The sequence below is a fragment of the Eulemur rufifrons genome, chromosome 3 (assembly GCF_041146395.1).
Source record: "Eulemur rufifrons isolate Redbay chromosome 3, OSU_ERuf_1, whole genome shotgun sequence".
Taxonomy (NCBI): domain Eukaryota; kingdom Metazoa; phylum Chordata; class Mammalia; order Primates; family Lemuridae; genus Eulemur; species Eulemur rufifrons.
The window spans coordinates 58,021,306-58,042,754 of NC_090985.1; the positions used below are offsets into that span (position 1 = coordinate 58,021,306).

Here is a 21,449-nt window from a genome sequence, read left to right on the forward strand (position 1 = left end):
TTAGCCTTTTGCTTCTATGGAGCCCACTTTGTAATTGTAGTACATTAGCGTTATCAATGTACCATTTCCTAGAAGAGTCTAAACCTATATCGCAGTATTTGAAATTGGTTAGATATTTTAGTGAACTTTTCGGTGCTTTTTGCTTAAATTTCCCCTGACCTTTGCTTCTGTTCACATTACACAAATACTTCGTGTAAAATGACTCACTTGTCTTTTTAAAGGACGCGAGAACTCTTGGAACTGGGTATTGATAATGAAGATTCAGAACATGAAAATGATGATGACACCAATCAAAGTTAGTGCACAGAAAATCTGCTAATCTACTTCAAGAAATGGCTGCCTCAGTATTTCCCCTTCAAGCTTTTTAACTTCATTATTTTCTGTCTGGGTGGGAATTTCTCTTTTCTTCTCTATGTCCCATTTCTTACTTTTCTGTCCATTTTTCCTTACACATTCTTGTATTACACGTTTCATAACTAAGGATGAAGTAAAGAAATTTATGAACTTTTCAACAGCCAATATTTTCTCCTACTTTATCTTCTCTAGCTCTTCTTTGTATTTCTCTTAGTTTTATGTTTACCTTTACTCTTAAATAAAGTGTGTAGGTATTACATTTAAATAAAATCTTAGCAAAACTTATGTTAATATTGATGCAAAATAGATTTAGTCAAGAAAATGAGAAATACCAACTTTAATTTCCAAAACTCTTAACAATTAATGTATGGAAAAGAAAAAATATTCCAAACTCCAGAATTTTCTCCAAAAGTTTTAATAGAACAAAATTTTGGGGTCTTCTGCAGTTTATTTGTAGTTTTCAATTATTATTTTAATTTGGTTTTAAAGTGGGGCTAAATATTCCCCTTTCCTATTTCTTATTATCAGCTAGTAGTTTTATTCAGCCGACGGAAAGACACCTAACTGCAATTTTTTGAGAACTCAGCCAGAGCTCCCTACTATTTCTACAGCACATTAAGCGCTGCTAAAGTTTTACTCTTAAGGAGAGTTGGGAATAGTGTGCTGATTTACTATTGGGGTGCATGAGTTGCCTAGAGACTGCTCTCTGATCCTCTTACTATAGAGAAAGCAGAACTGACAAGTAAGCAGAATGCTCAGATTTCAGCTCTTGATTATCTACTTTTGGAGTCATCAGTGAATTGGGTTCTGAATAGGCTTCAGGAATCTAGCTATATTCTGGTTTGAATCAGATTTGAGAGAGAGAGAGGAGAATATGGGAAACTTCTGTCTCAGAATGGCACGATATTTGTTACTGCTGATTTTTATTTTGCACTTTTATTGTTGTAAAATAACATGTAACCTAAAATCTGCATATAACATAAAATTTAACATTGTTACCATATTAAACTATTATATTTTGAATTACTTATAAAAATATCGAAAATTTTGACTTAGCTTTTATTTTGAGTGGCATTAAAATTTTATAAAGTGGTATTAGGAATTTTGGATTGAGCAGATTACATATTCTATTACCCTAATCTGATAATTAAATAATTTTAAAAATTTTTATTTTTTTTTATGCTTAGGTGCTACTTTGAATGATAAAGATGATGACTCCCTTCCTGCAGAAGCTGGCCAAAACCATCCATTTTTCCGACGTTCAGACTCCATGACATTCCTTGGGTGTATACCCCCAAATCCATTTGAAGTGCCTCTGGCTGAAGCCATACCCTTGGCTGATCAGCCACATCTGTTGCAGGTGAATTAAACAAACTAGTCTAAGGTTTCTTTCTAATTGACCTTATTTTCTTTTAACTGTTCATTGTAACTAGAATATTTCTGTTAAAATTCCAGCCAAATGCTAGAAAGGAAGATCTTTTTGGCCGTCCAAGTCAGGGTCTTTATTCTTCATCTGCCAGTAGTGGGAAATGCTTAATGGAGGTTACGGTGGATAGAAACTGCCTTGAGGTAAGATAGTAAAAGTCTTTGCAATATAATATTTGTTAATGAGCACTTGTCCCAGCATACAGATCATTAGAAATGCATTAATTCAGAATATATTTCCCAAAATAATAGCAGTGTCAGAAATCCCTGCCTTATGATATAATAGAAGGAATTCTAACACTGTCATTAACTTGCTTCGACAGGTCACTTTATCAATAAAATAGCAGCTTCATTACGTGCTTTGTCTGTTTCACAGAGTTGATTGTTATATGCTGCTGAAAATTTAAATTTCTGTATATTTTATGTGAGCATATACAGTCTTGGCTTATAACTTATCTTTTACTTGCTGAATTAATTTGAATCAAGAATGTAAATAAATAAGTAGCATTAGTACTGATACCTAATAAATATTGACTAATTCTGTCTCCTGAGCACTGTCTAAATCTTTATAACCATGTCAGGTAAAAAGCATTATTTACCTGATTTCCTGGATAAGAAATTGAGGCTTGAAGTAAAATTCATGTAGGAATGTTTATCATCACACAGCTGGTTAAGTTGCAGATCTAGTTTTCAGATACACATCTGATTTGGGAGCCTAAAATACCCTGTTTTGCCACTGAAAAAGTAGTTAAAACATTAAAAAAAAATAAGTGTAGAAGAAATGTAGTTGAAGATAATTTTTAAAAATTATTTTAAGTGGTAAAGGAGATGCTGAAAATACTGAAAATATATGAGAGACTTAGGTATCACAGATAATACAAAGATAGCTTTAAAATTTCTCTGAAGTTGCTGTGGTGAATGCACCAGAATTGGTGGTCAGCCAGGGGAATCAGATAGATAAGGGACCATTGAAGCTCCTGAAAGGAAAAATTAATTACTTAACTTGCATATGATTTCTGTATTACTAAGTTGAAAGTAAAATTTTTCCCTTAATGTGTAACTTTTAAATGTAAAAATTCACAGGTTCTACCAACTAAAATGTCTTATGCTGCCAATCTGAAAAATGTAATGAACATGCAAAATCGGCAAAAAAAAGAAGGGGAAGAACAGAATGCACTGCCAGAAGAAGCTGAGAGTTCAAAACCAGGGCCATCTGCTCATGATCTTGCTGCACAATTGAAAAGTAGTTTATTAGCAGAAATAGGACTTACTGAAAGTGAAGGGCCACCTCTTACATCTTTCAGGTATTTATTTACTAAGTGAAACTAGTTTTCTATTATTGCATTATTTTATGGCTATAATTCTTTTAAGAGTTTTTATTTAGAAATTTTATAATTTTGTTAGTTTATTTATATATAGTAGTCTGATTTCTTAGTTTATCATATATTTAAATATTAAAGTTGAATTTTCTGAATTTTGGGGTTTATTGATTATTTTGTTATTAATGGGCATTCTTTCCACTTTGTTGAGGAAGTTCTAAACCTTGTATTTCTAAAGTTCAGTTCTGAATTAAAGCATATATCTGTGTCAAATTGCCAATTACAGACTTACTATCAGCAGCTCCATTAAGGGGAAAATGTGAATAATTAGAGTAGAACTCCCTAGATTTGTGGCTCACACTTACTCGGGCTCGTTTGCCAAGTTCATACTTCTCTTACAAGAGTTAGGTTCTTTGCTTGCACAATAAAAATTTGCTTGTATATACTGTATAGCATACTGAGCATGGGTAATCACTAAATGATTTGTTGAGTCTCTGCTTTACCCTCTATGGTTTTTGGTTACATGGTATCAGATTTTTTGTTTGTTTGTTTATTTGTTTAGGATTTAAGCTAGTTTCAGAAACAAGATGAAACACTGTTGTATACATGTTATCTAACAACCATATAACAGAAGGGAGAATTGTGGACCAGGGTGGCCCAAGCTTCCTGGAGGCAATATGGCTTGAGCTGAAATAGTTAGAATGTGTAGAAACAGATTGGAGAGAAGAATTAGACATAGGGAGACCAGTCATAAAGCTGTTATTTGTTCCAGTTGGTGAGGGGAAAGGTGCTGAGGTAGGATACTGGCTTTGGGTATGGAAAGGAAATCATAGAAAAAGAAGAGAAATTCAAGATAGACTTGGTCACTCTGGAGGAACAGGAGGAACAAAAATTAAAATGTGCTTCAAGTCTGTGCAATAGGAAAAGAGATGGTAGTACTGGAAAAATCAGGATGAAATGTCACTGTGGTGAAGTGGCCACGTTGAGTTTTAGCCATGTTGAGTTTGAATTGACATGGATATATTTTACATTCTGGTTCATTGAAAAAGTTTGAACTAGAGGAGGATCTGGGAATCACCTAGATGGAGATGGACATTGGACTTTAAGGAGAGGAACTACAATGAAAGATAGGGTTAGGAAGTAGGCTGGAGGTTTATCCATATGTAGGTGACAGAATCAGTAAGGGAGTAAAAATAAGAAGTTCTGCAAGTAACAAGTAGCTATAGAAAAGCTCTCTATTAGAGGGGATGTGGACTGAAGAACTTAAGACTTCAGAATATTAAGTGATCAAATAAATAATCATTTACCAAAAACCAATGAATTTTAAAAATGGGCTAAATTATTTTCCCCCTCCCTTTTAACTTGTTACAGGCCACAGTGTAGCTTTATGGGAATGGTTATTTCCCATGATATGCTGCTAGGACGTTGGCGCCTTTCTTTAGAACTGTTCGGCAGGGTATTCATGGAAGATGTTGGAGCAGAACCCGGATCGGTATGTATTTTGTGCACTTTAAATTCAGTTCTGCATGATAGGAACATATTTCAGGGAATAATTCTGTAACGTATTTTTTTTTTTTTTTAAGATCCTAACTGAACTGGGTGGTTTTGAGGTAAAAGAATCAAAATTCCGTAGAGAAATGGAAAAACTAAGAAACCAGCAGTCAAGAGATTTATCACTAGAGGTAAAGGTATTTAAATTTTCTTATATTATACATATAGTATGCTGTTTATATAAATTTTAAAACATGAAGAATAACAATAGCTCTTGCTCAAGGATATGTATTTATAATTGAAAATTTAAAGAAAATAAGGAAATGATAATCACCAAATTTAATGTAGTAGTTTTCTCTGGTAGTTGGTTCCCCAAAAGGTGATCTCTGGCATCCTCTATAGATGACCAATGAGCTTTTTATTTTAGTTTTTTTTTTTTAAACATATCATTATGCATACATTGATTTAAACATTTTTTTTGATGTGTTTCACTCCATTGAGATTATTCATATTGTGGCTCACATTGTCTCTTCTTTGGCTAGTGAGAGTCCTCAGTCCATTTTGGCTCCTGAGTTCTTTCAACACAACCCCAATAAACTTTGATAACTTCCTTACTTTCTGGTATGTCTCATTTCATCTTACACATTTCTTGTCACAGACCTTAAATCAGTCATTCCTTTTAGTAAGAAATTGTATTTTGAGATTACAATCTGGGCTCTAGGGTTGCACATTGCTACTGGGTTGGTCATAGTATCTAGGCCTTTTTAGTGGATAGAGTTGGGAAATGCACCTTCTTTTAAGGAAAAAAAAAAACCCCACCATGAATTTATACTGATACTCCCAATTCAAACTCAAGATTTAGGACACAAGTTTGTTTTGTTTTCACCTCCTAGATCTTAAGTCTTTATTTCTTTTCTTCCAAATTGAATATCCAACTTTCTAACAACATTGATAAAATTACTCACTTGCTTTTATTCCACAGTGTACACACAGCAGTCTTAGAATTATAACATCATCTCCATGAACAACAAAAATGGTTATTGAAAATTGCTTAAAATTAGTTGGCAGTCTTTTTGTCCTTGGATCACATCCTGCTTAGAGATACACAAATTACTTTGCTTTAAAGTCATTTGAAATCATTCATCTGTGTGTGGTTTTGCTACCAGCATCTTACAGTTAGGAACATTTTGTTTCATTTTGCTTTGAGTTTTTAGGGATTCCTTTCTCCTCTTTTGAGGTTTTATTTAATTTATTTAATTTTTTAATTTTTTTATTATTTAATTAATTTATATAATTAATGTAAAATATCTACAATGTTGCAAAGTCAATTCTACAGAAGATATATCCAGAGAAGTCTAGTTTCAATTTCCATTCTTGTCTTTTTTTAATCATTTTTAACATTTATTTCTCCCCTCTTTAAAAATATAAGCATGTGTATATGTGTGTTTCATTACCTACCTCCCTCAACATCCCCAAGCATACTATACGTTTTTATTCTACCTTGCTTTTCTCAGTTAACAGTAAATCCTAGAGATAAAACTGTAGCTTTATATATAGAGAAATGTTCTACTTTCCCTTTACAGCTGCTTAGTGTACTGTATTTTATGGTTATCACAGTTTTTTCAGCCAGTCCCTTATTGACTAGTCATTTGGGTTTGTTTTCAATCTTGTGCTGTAATAGATAGCAGTCTGATGAATAGCCTCTAGTGTATTTCTCTTTTTTGCTAGTGTGTCTTTGAGATAGATTCCTAGACATGGAATTGCTGGGCCAAAGGACATGTGAATAAAATTTGGCCAGACACTGGGAAATACTTCTCTATAAGATTGTATATTTTTGCATTTTCACCATCAATATGAGAATGTCCGATTCCCTACAGTCTTGCTGGCAGTTTGTTGTCGAATTTTTAGATTTTTGCTACTCTGATAGATAAGAAATAGTATCTCAGTATAGTTTTAATTTGAATTTCTCTTATTTTGAGCAAAGTTAAACATTATTTCATGTATTTAGGATAGTTAAATTTCTTTTTCTGTGAACTCTGTTGGTCTATTTTGCCCAGTTTTTTCACGTAAGTTGTTGATCTTTTCTCACATTCCAGAAGTTCTTTATCTGTAGGTGATACAAACACTCATTCATGAATATGTATCTTTGTCTGTGATAGAAGGTATAAATTTTTCCCAGTTTATCTTTTTTCTCCCCACTTTGCTTGTAGTGTTCTAACAATACCAATACCAAGGAAATCATCCATGTTTTCTTCCAGTATTTGCTATTTTTTAAAATTTTTTTTTACATCTGTGATCATTTGAAATTTATTTTGGTACATTCCAAAATTGAACAAATTATTGTTTTCCTGTAGACCTTTGAAAGAAAGTGTTAGAATTGAATTAAATTCCACTGTCGTAATTTAATGCAAGACGTCTTGTGTTTTACAATGTATATTTGGAATGTATAAGCTAGTTTCTGAGAACCCAAATTATTTTGTAGTTTTTAAAACTGTCATAGAAAAGCTAGAATTAGATTTTCAGATCTTATGTAGACCAAGGTGGTTTTCAACATTGCATTTGAAAGTTGCTGCTTTTTTGGTGTGTTTTAATAGGTTGATCGGGATCGAGATCTTCTCATTCAGCAGACTATGAGGCAGCTTAACAATCACTTTGGCCGAAGATGTGCTACCACACCAATGGCTGTGCACAGAGTAAAGGTCACATTTAAGGATGAGCCAGGAGAGGGCAGTGGTGTAGCACGAAGTTTTTATACAGCCATCGCACAAGCATTTTTGTCAAATGAAAAATTGCCAAATCTAGATTGTATCCAAAATGCCAACAAAGGCACTCACACAAGTAAGTGTATACTCTACAATAAGTACTCTACAGATAACAAGCATCATAAAATTCTTTCGTTGTGCATCAAAACAATAGTGATAATTCATGGTTGTGTGTAAATATGTAAAAATGTATATTTATATTTCTAAATAATTTTATTATAGATTAACAATTTAATCTTATGTTTAAACTACTCACATCGACAATTTAACAATTTGCTGTTTTCCCAACATTTATTTTGATAAGTGTTTGTGATTGTACTACTTTCTCATTGCAGTTGTTACATGTTTGGAGGTGGTGAGAGGTTATAAGATATATGGTGATGTAGGAATTCAGTGAGCAAATTGCAACATTTCTTCTACCCCAATATTTAATTCATAAAGGTATTTGAGAAGAAGATGCTCTTCACTAAAGTAGTGCTATTCAAAGTATGATTTGCAAATTCACTATCTGTACCCAGTGAGGTAGGCAGCTTGTAACAAAATGTAAATCAACTATGTCACTAAGTTCACTGTTTAATTTAGCAGCCCTTTCCTCCCTTTTTAAAAATTAACATTCTGGTGCAAACTCATTACCTCACTGAAGAACAACATTTTGGGATTAGGATTCTTGGCTAATTTTCTTCTCTTTTTTTTTTCCCTTTTTTCGGCTCTGCCGATTTTTGGCTAATTTTCAAGATTACAGTTAGCAAGTTTAAAAATCTGTGAAAATTACAAACAAAAGCCTTAGGAGATAATTGGTAATTCACATCAAATAGGGGGAATAGGGACACAAGATTGTCAGACTTGTAGGTAGATGGATGCAGTAACTGAGAAAAAGTTTATAGAGATTACGTACTAAGAAAATCCTGTGTTTTACCTAGGCTGTACCTATGTCTGTATCTCATTGGGGTTTTATTAATATAAACCACTACCATGGAGGCTGAATGAACTGTAGAAAGGATTGAGGGTGAAAAAATGAGGAGAGTGCTCCAACTTTTAATCAGTTTCACCATTTGATATAGTCTTATAATAAAAATAAATTAGCAAATGTGAATGCAAAACCTGGGAAGTCATAACATTTCAAAAATATCTTTTTTGCCCACTTTCAGGAAATGATACTCTGGCTTGGACTTAGGAATTTAAAAATAATAGGTATTGTTCTGGTGGCCTATAAGGCTTTCATGCAAAAAACTAAAAATAGAGACTTTAATTGACTCTAATCACGTAAGAAATCTCAGTGTTATTTACACTGAAACTATTAATAGCCCTGGTTGCTATGTATTATTTCAGAGCTTTGACATGACAAGGGGAAAAATTCATTTAACAAATATTGAGTGAACATCTGTTACATGCCAAGTACAATGTATATAATTAGCCATAACTCTCAAAATCACAGGGAGAGTGAGAGAGAGGCATCAACGTGGATGCTAAGGACAGATGATCTTCAGCGGTCATATTTTCTTATGTTTGTCTATTTCTTTGCATAGACAGAAATTTAAGGTAGTTGCATTTGCATTCATCTAAACAAAGCATATTTCTTATTTTCTTCTAGGTTTAATGCAGAGATTAAGGAACAGAGGAGAGAGAGATCGGGAAAGGGAGAGAGAAAGGGAAATGAGGAGGAGTAGTGGCTTGCGAGCAGGTTCTCGGAGAGACCGGGATAGGTAAGATAATTTTGTGTCCTTTACTTATTTTTAATTAATTAATTTATTTATTTTTGTAGAGACAGGGTCTCACTATGTTGCCCAGGCTGGTTTTGAACTCCTGGCCTCAAGCAGTTCTCCTGCCGTGGCCTCCTAAACCATAGGCATTAGCCACTATGCCTGGCCTGTATCTTTTATTGAATACTATTTTGGGGGATGAATTGGAGGTAGGCCTGTGAATGAGGGAGTCTTAATTATGGACTATTTTTAAAGTAAATGACAGTTTTAATATTTGGTTATATGTATAGAAACAAAGAATAGTCTAACTGTTAACTAATAAAAAGTTCTGCTGTAAAAACCCAGAAGCAATTGAAATTATATTGCCCTTCTGTTTATCCCACCCAAGTTCCTAATTGTGGCCGGGTGTGGTAGCTCACTCCTGTAATCCTAGCACTTTGGGAGGCTGAGGCGGGAGGATCACTTGAGGTCAGGAGTTTGAGACCAGCCTCAGCAAAAGCGAGATCATGTCTCTACTGAACAATAGAAAGAAATTAGCTGGGCAGCTAAAAATAGAAAAAAAAATTAGCCAGGCGTGGTGGTGCATGCCTGTAGTCCCAGCTACCCCAGAGGCTGAGACGGGAGGATTGCTTGAGCCCAGGAGTTTGAGGTTGCTGTAAGCTAGGCTGATGCCACGGCACTCTAGCCTGAGCAACAGTGAGACTCTGTCTCAAAAAAAAAAAAAAAAAAAAAAAAGTTCCTAATTATTTGAAACCTTTTAACTTTTATATCATTCCCTCTTAAGTTTGTCTTACAATCTTAATTGTGGCAAATTTTGCTATTTAAATCTTTAAATTTTCCTCATTAGGAGGGGTTCCATTTTACTTTTGAATAAAATTTCTGGACTCTTCATTTCTGATATTTTAAGGTCCTACTCCCTTAGAATCAAATTATTTTTTAGAGACTATGCATTATAAATTATATAAATTTTCAAGTGACGAAATCTAAATAATGTTTATGTTTTGGTATAACTGAACAACCTAATGCTCTGGTTTTCTAACTGTGTTACTGGTTGTCCTGATATTTTTCCTTTGTAGTCAAGGAAATGAAATCATGACTTTCTTCCTCTTACAGAGACTTTAGAAGACAGCTTTCCATTGACACTAGACCCTTCAGACCGGCTTCTGAAGGAAATCCTAGCGACGATCCTGATCCTCTGCCAGCACATCGGCAGGCACTTGGAGAGAGGCTTTATCCCCGTGTACAAGCAATGCAACCAGTGTGTACCATCCACTTAGCTACCGATTAACTGGCTGTGGCATGTTTTTGCTTTTGAATTAAAGTTGGTATTTTCAAAAATTGTCAGCTCCTGGCAAGGCACAAGGTTAAGGACTGTTTTTACCTGGGCAGTAAGAAGGAAGCTTAGAAGGGAAAGAAGCAGTGTTAGCTGAAGGGTAACTGTGTATAGCTTGAATTTGTTTTCCCCCCACCTACCCTAGGGACACTGTCCCTGTTCCACCCAGCAAGTTCCTTGGATGCTAAAGAACTAGTTGTGCATTATATTTATTTGTGTCCTTATTTGCATAAGTTATTAGTTTTGAAGCAGACTATCTGTTAGCAAGCTATAGCTAGAACACATTGCAAATAGTTTACTGCTGATTAATATTGCAGGAAAATTTTTATTTTGAATGTTCTATCAGGTTTCTGTCATAATATGAAACAAACTAGTTGTGTTTTTTTGTCTTGATGTATAACTACATGTACATATTTCATATCAAAAGAATAATAAAACAGAAAACCAATTATGTCTTTCAGTAAATCCTCAGCCTTAAATACAGGCATCTTTCTCTCCCTTTCTCTCCCTTTGTGTTTCCCTCCCTCTATTTATTTTTTAGTACCTAAATGAAAGAGCTATTTCTGGCTCTCTGATGAAGAAAAAATAATATGGAAATTGAGTATATGTATGTTTACTCACGGATTAAAAAAAACCTTAAAAAGGCTTGTCATATAAATATCATAAGTAGCCTTAAAAAGATTGTGCTAATAAATGGACTACTCATTTCCTGTCAGTGTTCTCTGTAATTCAGCTTCTAGTGTTATAAAAGAACTTACTAGTTCAGAAATTTTTGTATTTGTTATCTAAGTTTCTTATATTTTTTTCTTTCTGAATAACAGATTATAGATTTAGATAAGAGGTTTCAGAGAGTAGGCAAGTAACATTTGTTCATCTTTTACAGGCATTTGCAAGTAAAATCACCGGCATGCTGTTGGAATTATCCCCAGCTCAGCTGCTTCTCCTTCTAGCAAGTGAAGATTCTCTGCGAGCAAGAGTGGATGAGGCCATGGAACTCATTATTGCACATGGACGGTAATGTGTACAATTGGGAAGACATTTCAGTTGAAACATTGGTTACTTTATTTTCAGTATGTGGGTGCCATCATATCTTAAAATTTATACCATAAAGCATAAGACTTTATTTTTTATTTTATTATTAGTAGTAGTAGTATTTTTTTGAGACAGAGTCTCGCTTGGTCGCCCCTGCTAGAGTGCAGTGGTGTCATCATAGCTCACTGCAACCTCAAACTCCTGGGCTCAAGTAATCCTCCTGCCTTGGCGTCCTGATTAGCTGGGACTACAGGCATGTGCCTGGCTAATTTTTTCTATTTTTTTAGTAGAAATGGGGTCTCACTGTTGCTTAGGCTGGTCTAAAACTCATGACCTCAAGCGATCCTCCTGCCTTTGCCTCCCAGACAAGACTTTCAATGTTTTTTTTTAAATGATGGCTTAAAAATCGATGAGTGAGCAACAGTGGAGTTCCTCATGTATTATTAGGAAGGTAGCATTTTAGTAGTCACTCAGGTTCTAAAAGTCTTTTATGTACCTGATATTTAGAAATTACTTGAAAAAAGTACATCTCAGATTCTCCATCAGAATATCCTTATGGTAGGAGCCATAGAATTTCAAAAAATCTTAGGATATAGCCCTGAATTGTTCTTGCCATAAGCATGGAATTTCTTTTAGGCTTCCTGATTTATCTTAAAAATTCATGCAAGATTTGCTTTCTATTCTGTAATAAACAGAGTGTCCCAAATGTTGCCATACATAGGGAAAATGGGAAATTGTAGCTAAATGTATCTTTATTTACAAAATATTCATTACACTGTAGTCTCCATACAAAGGAGACTGATGAAGAAAAAATAATATGGAAATTGAGTATATGTATGTTTACTCAATGGATATAAAAAATCTTAAAAAGGCTTGTCATACAAATATTATAAGGAGCCTTAAAAAGATTGTGCTAGTGAATGGACTACTCATTTTTTACAAAATTTTTCCTTTGTATTCTAGTATTCTAGAATCAGTAAATTCACTAGGGGATTTGATTCCTATTGTGATTGCTTTCTGAGCATTTTCCTGTTCTACAGTGCTCCCTCTGAGCTTAAGTTCCTGCACTCCTATGAAGACTGCACTTATTTTATCTTAAATCAGGTAGCCTTTATCCCATTGTCTTGAATCATATATGTAGCATCTCATGGTTTTTTAAAGATGTGTATTATTGACTTTTCTGCCCCTAGAACTACATTATTACCAGTAAGTGCACCAGATATGCATTGATTTCAAAACTTAAATGTATTTATAAATTCTTATAAATATAAATCAATGTGTTCTTTACACTAAACTCTCGAAGTTCCAGTTATCTGGACTGTAAAAAGCTTTTTGTTTGTTTTTAGGGAAAATGGAGCTGATAGTATCCTAGATCTTGGATTGTTAGACTCCTCAGAAAAGGTACAGGTAAGAAGCATTTTTGTATGTGTGCTAAGTTTAAAATTTAAATTATAAATTCAAAAAGGAGAGGAAATGAGGATTTGTGAAGAAACTATGTCTCCATAAGTAAAATGCATGGTTATAGTAAAGAGAGAAGCAAAGATAGGTGTATAGGTGTCATGTACAGAATCAAGTAGTGAGATTGGTTAGGTCAGAGCTTAGTGTAACCCCACTCACTGGCTGCTTCCATTTCAGCATAGCCTGAATTAAGCTTTAATTTGGAGATGTAATGAATTGAATAGCAGAGAAGGAGAGAAGCAGAGAATCATAGGACTCATTCCTCATAAAACAGCTGGTGCCAACAATGCAGAAAAACATGACATATCATGGTATAGTAATAAGGGAGGCTTTTTAGTGCATGATGTATTTCATTGCATGCATTTCATTCTTAAGCTACCTAAGAACTTGCAGTGCCAGCCAAATGGAGCAAGCCCAGTATAATCTTATATCTTACATTGATTACAACTAAAAACTCTGGACACAATGCAAAAGGGGAATAACCTAAAATTCTGAAAAGTAAACAGTAGCACACAGATTGGAGAGGGAAGTCAAAACTTGAAAAATGACTAGTGTAGCATCTTTTCAGGCAAGGCGGGTAAAGCTGATCCTTGTTATTCTATCTTAGCTGAAGGATAACAAAGACTTTGGGAACTGACCTACAGTCCAAACCACTGCCCAAGTGTCAGACTATCCCGAGTGTTGCATATGCAGGGCAGCCCAAACAGCATAATAAAGGCTTTGAAAACTTAATTGGCATTGAAACCACTGTACACAGTAGGTGAGACTTCCAGATTGAACCTAACCAGGCTGATAAGCCTACTTAAGGGCTCTCCTTCCCAGTCAACATCTCTATATCAATTTAATAAGACCTGGAGTTTTACAACTTAATATGTAAGATGTCTAGGATACATTCTAAAATTACTCAGTATATAAAGAACCAGAAAAAGAACCAATAGATTGGTGACTGTGAGATGACTTACATGTTGAAATTATCAAAGACTTTATCTCATGTTCTGTGAGATAAAGGTGAACACTAATGAATGGCAAGATAGAGGTTCTCAGCAGAGAAATAGAAACTTAAATAGAGAACCAAGGGAAGTTTTTAATACAACCTCTGAAAGAAAAAAATTCACTGGATGAGTCAATAGCAGAACAAAGGTGACAGAGGGAAGATAGGTAGGTGAAGTTATCCCTTCTGAAGAAGAGATAAAGATTGAAAACAAACAAAAGAACAGTTTCAGGGACCCATGGGACAGTATCAAAAGATTTAACATTCATGTCATTGGAGTACTTGGAGGAAGAGAAGAAATCACTGTAGAAAAAGTATTTTAAGAAATAATGACTAAAAACTTCCTAAATTTGGTAAAAGACACAGATTTATAGATTCAAGGTCAGTGAACTCCAAACAGGATAAACTGAAAGAAACAATGTCCAGACATACTATAATCAAATTTTGGGAAAACAGATAAAAAAATATTCTTGAAAGCAGCCAAAGAATGGTGCCTTACTTATAGGGAAACAATTATTTGAAAGACAGTAAATTTCTCATTGGAAACTATTAAAGCCAGAAGAGAATGGAAACTCATCAAAGTGCTGAAAGAATTTTTGTCAATCCAAATTCTTTCTCCAGTGAAAATATCTTTCAGGCATTAAAGTGAAAGAAGCTAACCTGCATTTCATTAAGGAATTTAATTTGAATAACAGATGTTAAAAACTTAATATGCACAAGCTTTGTGTATCACAGTTCTGAGAGGGTAAATTAAAAGTTTATTTGCTGTTAGTGTTGTTATACATATACATTTAAATAAGAATGTTGCTTTGCCTACCTGACTTAATCTTGAATGATTTCAGAGAACCAGTTCATATGTTTGTTTGTTTTTTTAAGTGAATCTTGGGGGCTTAATCTCGGATATTCTCTGATATTAGGAAAACCGAAAGCGTCATGGCTCTAGTCGAAGTGTAGTAGATATGGATTTAGATGATACAGATGATGGTGATGACAATGCTCCTTTGTTTTACCAACCTGGGAAAAGAGGATTTTATACTCCAAGGCCTGGCAAAAACACAGAAGCAAGGTTGAATTGTTTCAGAAATATTGGCAGGTAAAATAACTCTAATCTTGTATTTGAATTCTTAAAAAATTTCAGTTTGTAATTTTCTAAAATATATTAGTTATAAAAATATGCTTTATTTCATACTAGATAGAAATAAGGCTGTAGAGAAGTTTTCAATATTATATGTATATTTATGTATGTGTTTGGGGGTTATACGTATTCTAGAATTATTTTTGAATTTAAATCTTATTTCCCTGTTTTTTTATTATTAGGATTCTTGGACTATGTCTGTTACAGAATGAACTATGTCCTATTACATTGAATAGACATGTAATTAAAGTGTTGCTTGGTAGAAAAGTAAGTGATTTTGATGAACCTAACTGCTTTTACAGTTGTAAAAGTTTTTACTACAAAATAATCAAATGCTGCTAGCACACTGTTATGGCATTTGCTTGCTGTTAAATTTTAAAGCATTACAGCCAATATAAATAATTTTCAAACATTTTATGATATAATTACTGTCTATTAAAATAAAATTAATAAAAGTAAAAACAATGACATGGGAAAAATCTCCATATATGGGGAGATGGCATGGCAGAGTGGGTAACACAGGTGGGTTTGGGGGGTCTGACAGGCCTGCATCTTATTGCAAACAAATCCCCTAACATTTCTGGCATATTTCCCCATTAATAAGGTGATAAAGAAAACAGCATACCATAGTTTATAGTCTATAGTATATTTGCCTAACAAATAGTAAGTGTTCAATAAGATTTATCCACCATTAGTTGTACCAAGTGGTAGAGAAGGTAAAAGTAGTATTATATTAAAAAGAACATTCCAACTTCAAAAATATATGTAAAAGTTACATGGAGGCAGCAAAAAAAAAAAAAAAACTGTAAGAAATATAACACAGTATGCTCAATATTTATCTGTGGGTGATAGACTATTTTAAAGAAAGTACTTGACATCAAATAATGAAATATCATAAAGTAAGCCCTCATTTATTGTCTTCAGTAAGTTCTTGGAAACTACAGCTTAAAGCAAAATAATGTAAAAACAAAACCAGTTTTATTTTCCTCATCAACATTATAGTGAAATGGCATTTTTCAAGGACCTGCTATATGTTGTTTTACTTAAAGCCCCAGCTTTTAAGAACCTCTCCACGGCATTAAATGAGTATTTACTTTATACTCTTTTCCAGAGATGCACATCACACATCTAATCATTATTTAGAATACAGCATTATTAAAGCTGTACTCTAGTAATTTTCTTTAATCAAACCCACTGATGAATATTATTTTCTATTAATACATGTGTATCATATTATGATATATATTTTTCTCAACTCTGACCCTATTGAATTCTTAAAGTGTTCCATCTAAAATGTTCTTATGCAATAAAAAACTAGACTCAAAGCTCAGCAACATAAAAATGTTGATATATTGAATCTTTAACAAGGTTTAATTGAACAGCTTATGAATCAAATAGACCCAGAGTTTAACCCAATATTGTGACCTTGGGCAAGTTAGTGAATTTCTTTGAGCATATTTATCATCTGGATTTAAAAATCTGTATTTCTGATTATTGTGAAGAGTAAATAAGATGTATATTTATTTCTAAGCCAGCTGCTTCACATAATCGGTGTTGGAATAAATGGTGCTGGTTTTTGCAAATTATTTTTGGAACTTAAAAACTATTGTTATTGGCTTTGAATTTTTTCAAAATATAACACTTTATATACTTTGAAAAATGGAATATATTGTCAGAGCCAAAGATTTATTACCTCTTTAAAGCAGTTATTATATATATTCAGTGGGAAATTATTCTTTATTGGTATATCCAAATTAGATAAAATTTTTTATCAGATTTTAATTTACTGATGAATTGAGTGCAGATGTTGTTTCTTTCATAATTGAGTTTCATGATTACTTTCTTAGGTCAATTGGCATGATTTTGCTTTTTTTGACCCTGTAATGTACGAGAGTTTGCGGCAACTAATCCTGGCTTCTCAGAGTTCTGATGCTGATGCTGTTTTCTCAGCAATGGATTTGGCATTTGCAATTGACTTGTGTAAAGAAGAGGGTGGAGGACAGGTAAAGCCAAATACACAGTTCCCTGATTCTGGAAGAGAATTTGGTTAATCTGTTGTGCTTGTCTTATATAGAACAGTTTAGCTGGAGGGCGGGTGGAGAGAGAGAGAGAAAGAGAAAGATGCAAATGTACATGCACACCTACACTAAAGGTGAAATGGACACAGGAGGTAAACAGAGAGATGGATCAAGAGTGAGACAGAGTGAGATGCAGAAGGGCTTTTTGTTTGGTCTAAAATATTTGCATTTCTTAGATGTTTGTCATATAAAGAATTGTCTTTATATTTTAAAATTTTAGGAAATAGTTTTATGAACTGTTAACTTATTACTGCTTTGACAAAATTGCCTTTAAATAACATTGCTAAATTTTTCACAGGTTGAACTCATTCCTAATGGTGTAAATATACCAGTCACTCCCCAGAATGTATATGAGTATGTGCGAAAATATGCAGAACACAGAATGTTAGTGGTTGCAGAACAGCCATTACATGTAAGTGTTTTCTAGAAAGTGTTATGTGATCTGATGAGGCTGTTTGTGTCTTCATATGTGGTAAACTATTTCAGTGTATTCACCTTGTTTATAAAAGGCTAAATTTTTCAAACTAAAATGAATTTATGTACCATGTAAACTATATCTTAAATTTCAGAATCTAAACCAAGTACTCATTGACTTTTGGTTAAAACTACTTGGTAAAAACTACTTGGTAAAACCATGTAATCATCAGAAAGTAGCTTTGATAAACAAACTTTGTAAAGGGTGCTTGTGGGACCAAAACGACTATAATTTTAGGTTCCTACCACTACCCATACTTTGGCTGCTAGAGGGTACTCACATGACTCAGAGGCAGTTGTACTTACAGTTAATGATTATAGTGATAGGACCCACAGCAAGATCAGCCAGGGAAAAAGATACATTGGGCAGAGTCTGGAGGAATCCATGTACATACAGGCTTCTAAGGTTATCTCTCCACCAGTGAAATGCAGCAATACGGCCAGGTGCTGTGGCTCGTTTGTAATCCTAGTACTCTGAGAGGCCAATTTGGGAGGATCGCTTGAAGTCAGGAGTTCGATACCAGTCTGAGCAAGAGCGAGACCCTGTCTCTACCAAAAGTAGAAGAAATTAGCCAGGTGTGATGGAGTGCACCGTAGTCCCAGGTACTTGGGAGGCTGAGGCAGGAGGATCACTTGAGCCCAGCCAGGAATTTGAGGTTGCAGTGAGCTACAATGACACCACTGTACTCTACCCAGGGTGACAGAGTCAGACTTTGTCTCCAAAGGAAAAAAAAAGTGTAGCAACACAGTGTGCATTGTTTGTGCTTGGGGAAGCCCACTTCAGAGCTCAGAGTTTTTATCGGAGGCTAGTCGTGTAGGCACTTTTCTACTTTTCTGTCTGCACAACCAGCCATGATTACTGAAATTCCAGACTCCCAGAGGAAAGTTGCCTGTTTGTCTTGAATCACATTGTACAAAAAGTCTAGGCAATCTGGTACAGCAGGGTTCACTGCCCCAGGCATTGAAAACAGCCGTATCAATTAGTAATGTAGGGAACATTCCAAAAACCAAGTTCTCAGACACAAGCCAAGGGCCAGCCCTGCAATCACGTCCTTCTAAAGAGTAATATCAGACCTGCTATGTTAACTTTTTCCTCATTGAGGGTAAAATGTTTGTGTAGATTTAGGCCTGATGGTTTCACATGTTTCTGATCCCTCTGCTGTAATAATTGTGTAGGCTCTGGAGTTACACTGTCAGAGTTCAAATCTACCCTGTAGCTATATGACGTTAGCAAATTACTGTGGTTCTTTGTGCTTTGGTTCCCTCCTCTACAAAATGAGGATAAGATTAAATGAATTAAGTAAGGTACTTAGTACATTTCCTGGCATGTGATTTCTCAGTAACCTTCTAGATTTTGGGTTTGTGTCTGGGAAATTTGTTGTTGTCATTATCATACTTTTCCTAGCATGCTGACAGGATAGCACTTTAGACAAATTGAAACTATTTTTAATTATTTAATGACTAGCCTGTTTGTTTTTAACATAATTTGAAAAATTTCAGTTAGCTACTAATATATAATAATACTTCACTTTTGAACCTGTAGCCTATTCAGTATGCTTTTTTCCCTACCCTCTGCCTTTCTTTCTTTTGAATCTATTAATAAGAAATTCAAAATACAGAAATTTTTTTGCTCTCTGGTTTAAAATGGGAACTAACATTCTTAAAAAAGACTGTTAAACTTTATATATTCGGATTTAACAATATAAATAAATGGTACATGGAAAATGAAGTACTGATTGCAATAAAAAGATAATTTTTGAAATTCTCTAGGCAATGAGGAAAGGTCTACTAGATGTGCTTCCAAAAAATTCATTAGAAGATTTAACAGCAGAAGATTTTAGGCTTTTGGTAAATGGCTGTGGTGAAGTTAATGTGCAAATGCTGATCAGTTTTACCTCTTTCAATGATGAATCAGGTAGGACATTTTAAAAAATGTTTACTTAAGGAATAAACTAGATAGTTTGGTCAGTCAACATTTTCTGAGTTTCTGGTTCTTAGATCGATTTACAGGGCTTGGGAAATGTTGGCATTAAAACTTTTTTACATTATTTTTAAAGATACGGTTGAACTAAATATTTTGATGGCTTAGCTTTAGGTTATTAATTCTTTTACTGCTTAATTTTTCTATATTTTATATCTAAATTTTAAAAATATGGTTTAGTATGAATACAAATAAAAAATTTTTGTGGTAATAAGCAAAATTGTGTTAAGGATTTGTATATACTAATTAAGAAAAAAAATCCATGTGAACTGCTCTACGGGCCCTCCTTTCTGATTCATGTTGCTTAAACTCCCTAATGAAACAATTTGATTACATGATGTTTGCTTTTTAGAGCTGGACCCAGATCACACTTATGAAAACATAACAGCACACAAACACATGGAGAATCTAGGAAGAATAAAGAGTGGTAGTGATAATCCTCTTAGAATAACCTTTATTATACAATAAAACATTGGAAGCTCCAAGAAGTTCACTGTAAAAAGATTATACCTATAGTGCAAGATTATTATGTACATAAAGGTACCAATTTTTTCCCCTTTATTCTTCCTATTTTGCAAGAAGCTTCAGCCAAATTATAGTAAGTTAAATTTGGATAAATGTTGCTTTTTCTTTGTCCTGGCAGTATTTAAGTTGCTGTATAATAGTTATTGTGCTACTTTTTAATTTAGTTTTCAAAAATGAGATGAGAATTTATCTCATCTATAAACCACAAATTTAGGAGGGAAAACAAAATATCCAAAGAAACTGCGTAAGACTTTGCCACTTCAAGTATGATCCTCAGATCAGCAGCATAGGCATCATCTGGAAGCTTTTTAGAAATAACATCTCTGGTGTTCCCTTCCTCCAGCCCCAAAGACCCAGTGAATGAATGAGAATCTGCATTAAAGATCCCCATGTAATTTATCAACTCATTAAAGTTTGAGAAATACTGGATTGAGGTCATGAGATGAATTATGGTTTACAGATTGGATTAAAGTCATTGTGATTATCAATTCTGAGGCTAGTGTTTCATTTTTCTTATTTTGGTCATCTTTAGTCAGGATGAACTATAGAGGTTTTACATTTTTCAAATGGTCTTTATTTCCTGTATTAAGAATTGGAATCTCCCAATCTTAAATAACATTTTAATTAGCAATATTTCAAAGATATAACAACTGATACAGTACTGTCTATTGAGTTTACATTCTTTCTTAGGAGAAAATGCCGAGAAGCTCTTGCAGTTCAAACGCTGGTTCTGGTCAATAGTAGAGAAGATGAGCATGACAGAACGACAAGATCTTGTAAGTTAAACTTGTAGAAGGAAATACAAAATTTTAAAATACTGTGCCTTTTAAGTTTGTAGTGTTAGTCATTTTAACTTCAGAAATAAATGTTCAGAAGTAAAAGGCAGTTTTTGTTTTTGTACTCTGTAATAGAATTACTAAAGCTCCAAGCAAAGTGAAGTGCATTTAACTATTAATATTCTGTCCGTAGTCCCATAAGATGATACCAACATATTGTTGCAATATAGTTTTTTTTCTTTCCCCATTATAGTGCTTACATGTGCTGCTCCCTATATGTATCTTTAATCCTTTTGACTAGTGGCAAGTGACTAGTGGCAAGCCTTGGCAAAATTTCAGAAAAGTCTCTTGATAATCTATTTACTAGAAAGAGAGTAGTTTAATTATGATACGTGGATATTAAATTCTACTTACTGTTAGCACAGAGCTCCAACCAACTTAGACTTGTAAATCAGATAATAGAAGCTTTGGTCTTGGAAAGTCTACCAAGTCAGTGAACCTTTGTCCACCCTCAAGTATACCTATAACCAAATCAACCTGCCCATTAACCTTAAAAGGTAGTCTGCTCCAGACTTCCTTGTAGAAATCTGAAGGATATTCCTTATCCAGAAAACC

The 21,449-nt window shown here is 34.0% G+C and overlaps 1 protein-coding gene across 2 annotated transcripts in view; it reads left to right on the forward strand.

Moving 5' to 3' along the window:
* The window catches only part of UBR5 (ubiquitin protein ligase E3 component n-recognin 5), a 130,192-nt gene that overhangs the window by 104,169 nt on the left and 4,574 nt on the right, over positions 1 to 21,449 (forward strand). For both annotated transcript variants that reach the window (XM_069465451.1, XM_069465452.1), the window contains exons 42-58: positions 222 to 295; positions 1,542 to 1,714; positions 1,810 to 1,923; positions 2,863 to 3,083; positions 4,470 to 4,590; positions 4,682 to 4,780; positions 7,184 to 7,427; positions 8,943 to 9,054; positions 10,165 to 10,309; positions 11,268 to 11,398; positions 12,763 to 12,823; positions 14,783 to 14,958; positions 15,183 to 15,267; positions 16,848 to 17,003; positions 17,377 to 17,490; positions 19,323 to 19,467; positions 20,749 to 20,834. In XM_069465451.1, the coding sequence (XP_069321552.1) occupies positions 222 to 295; positions 1,542 to 1,714; positions 1,810 to 1,923; positions 2,863 to 3,083; positions 4,470 to 4,590; positions 4,682 to 4,780; positions 7,184 to 7,427; positions 8,943 to 9,054; positions 10,165 to 10,309; positions 11,268 to 11,398; positions 12,763 to 12,823; positions 14,783 to 14,958; positions 15,183 to 15,267; positions 16,848 to 17,003; positions 17,377 to 17,490; positions 19,323 to 19,467; positions 20,749 to 20,834 (2,257 nt within the window). The remainder of the gene's footprint in view (positions 1 to 221; positions 296 to 1,541; positions 1,715 to 1,809; positions 1,924 to 2,862; positions 3,084 to 4,469; positions 4,591 to 4,681; positions 4,781 to 7,183; positions 7,428 to 8,942; positions 9,055 to 10,164; positions 10,310 to 11,267; positions 11,399 to 12,762; positions 12,824 to 14,782; positions 14,959 to 15,182; positions 15,268 to 16,847; positions 17,004 to 17,376; positions 17,491 to 19,322; positions 19,468 to 20,748; positions 20,835 to 21,449) is intronic.